Source organism: Merops nubicus, unplaced genomic scaffold (assembly GCF_000691845.1).
Source record: "Merops nubicus isolate BGI_N331 unplaced genomic scaffold, ASM69184v1 scaffold12770, whole genome shotgun sequence".
NCBI lineage: Eukaryota > Metazoa > Chordata > Aves > Coraciiformes > Meropidae > Merops > Merops nubicus.
In genome coordinates this window covers 25,631-26,120 of record NW_008584894.1, presented here as the reverse complement: position 1 = coordinate 26,120, position 490 = coordinate 25,631, and the positions used below count along the sequence as shown (strand labels likewise).

General features: G+C 51.2%; 1 protein-coding gene across 1 annotated transcript in view; it reads right to left on the bottom strand.

Moving 5' to 3' along the window:
* The window catches only part of LOC103778180 (protein kinase C beta type-like), a gene marked incomplete at its 5' end in the record, with an annotated part of 40,793 nt that overhangs the window by 21,162 nt on the left and 19,141 nt on the right, over positions 1-490 (bottom strand). Inside the window, 1 exon segment of the mRNA XM_008945758.1 lies at positions 162-253. Within this exon segment, the coding sequence (XP_008944006.1) occupies positions 162-253 (92 nt within the window).

Below are 490 nucleotides of genomic sequence, written 5' to 3'. Positions count from 1 at the left end.
TCTTCCCTGTCCTGCTGTCCTTCCTTTCCCCTCCCTTTCTGTCCAGGGCTTGCACCACAAAAGCCTGTGGCCATAAAGGCCTGGACCATATTTCCAGCTACATGACAAAGGTACATCAAATACCTACCCTGAAGGTGCCAAACTAGGGCTACTGAACTTACACAGCGTGTGGCTCTTTAAACCTCCCAACCTGCTGGATCTGGTACATTAAGTCCCCACCATTCACGTATTCCATCACAAAATACAAGCGGTCCTAAAGGAAAAAAGCAAACAATTAGCAGCAGAGTTATTAGAGCAGGGAATCTGCAGGGGGAAGAAGGAAGGACCATGGCAACTGACAGCTCCGGTCTATTTTTCACAGCAAAACAATTCCCATCCTGGCCCTCCCCAAGGGGTGCAGGTGGGGCTCGTGTCACACCGAGCCCTGAGCACAGATGTACTAATCCCTGTGCAACGCTCTGAGCTCCAGGCACCAGGAGATCCGTGTGAC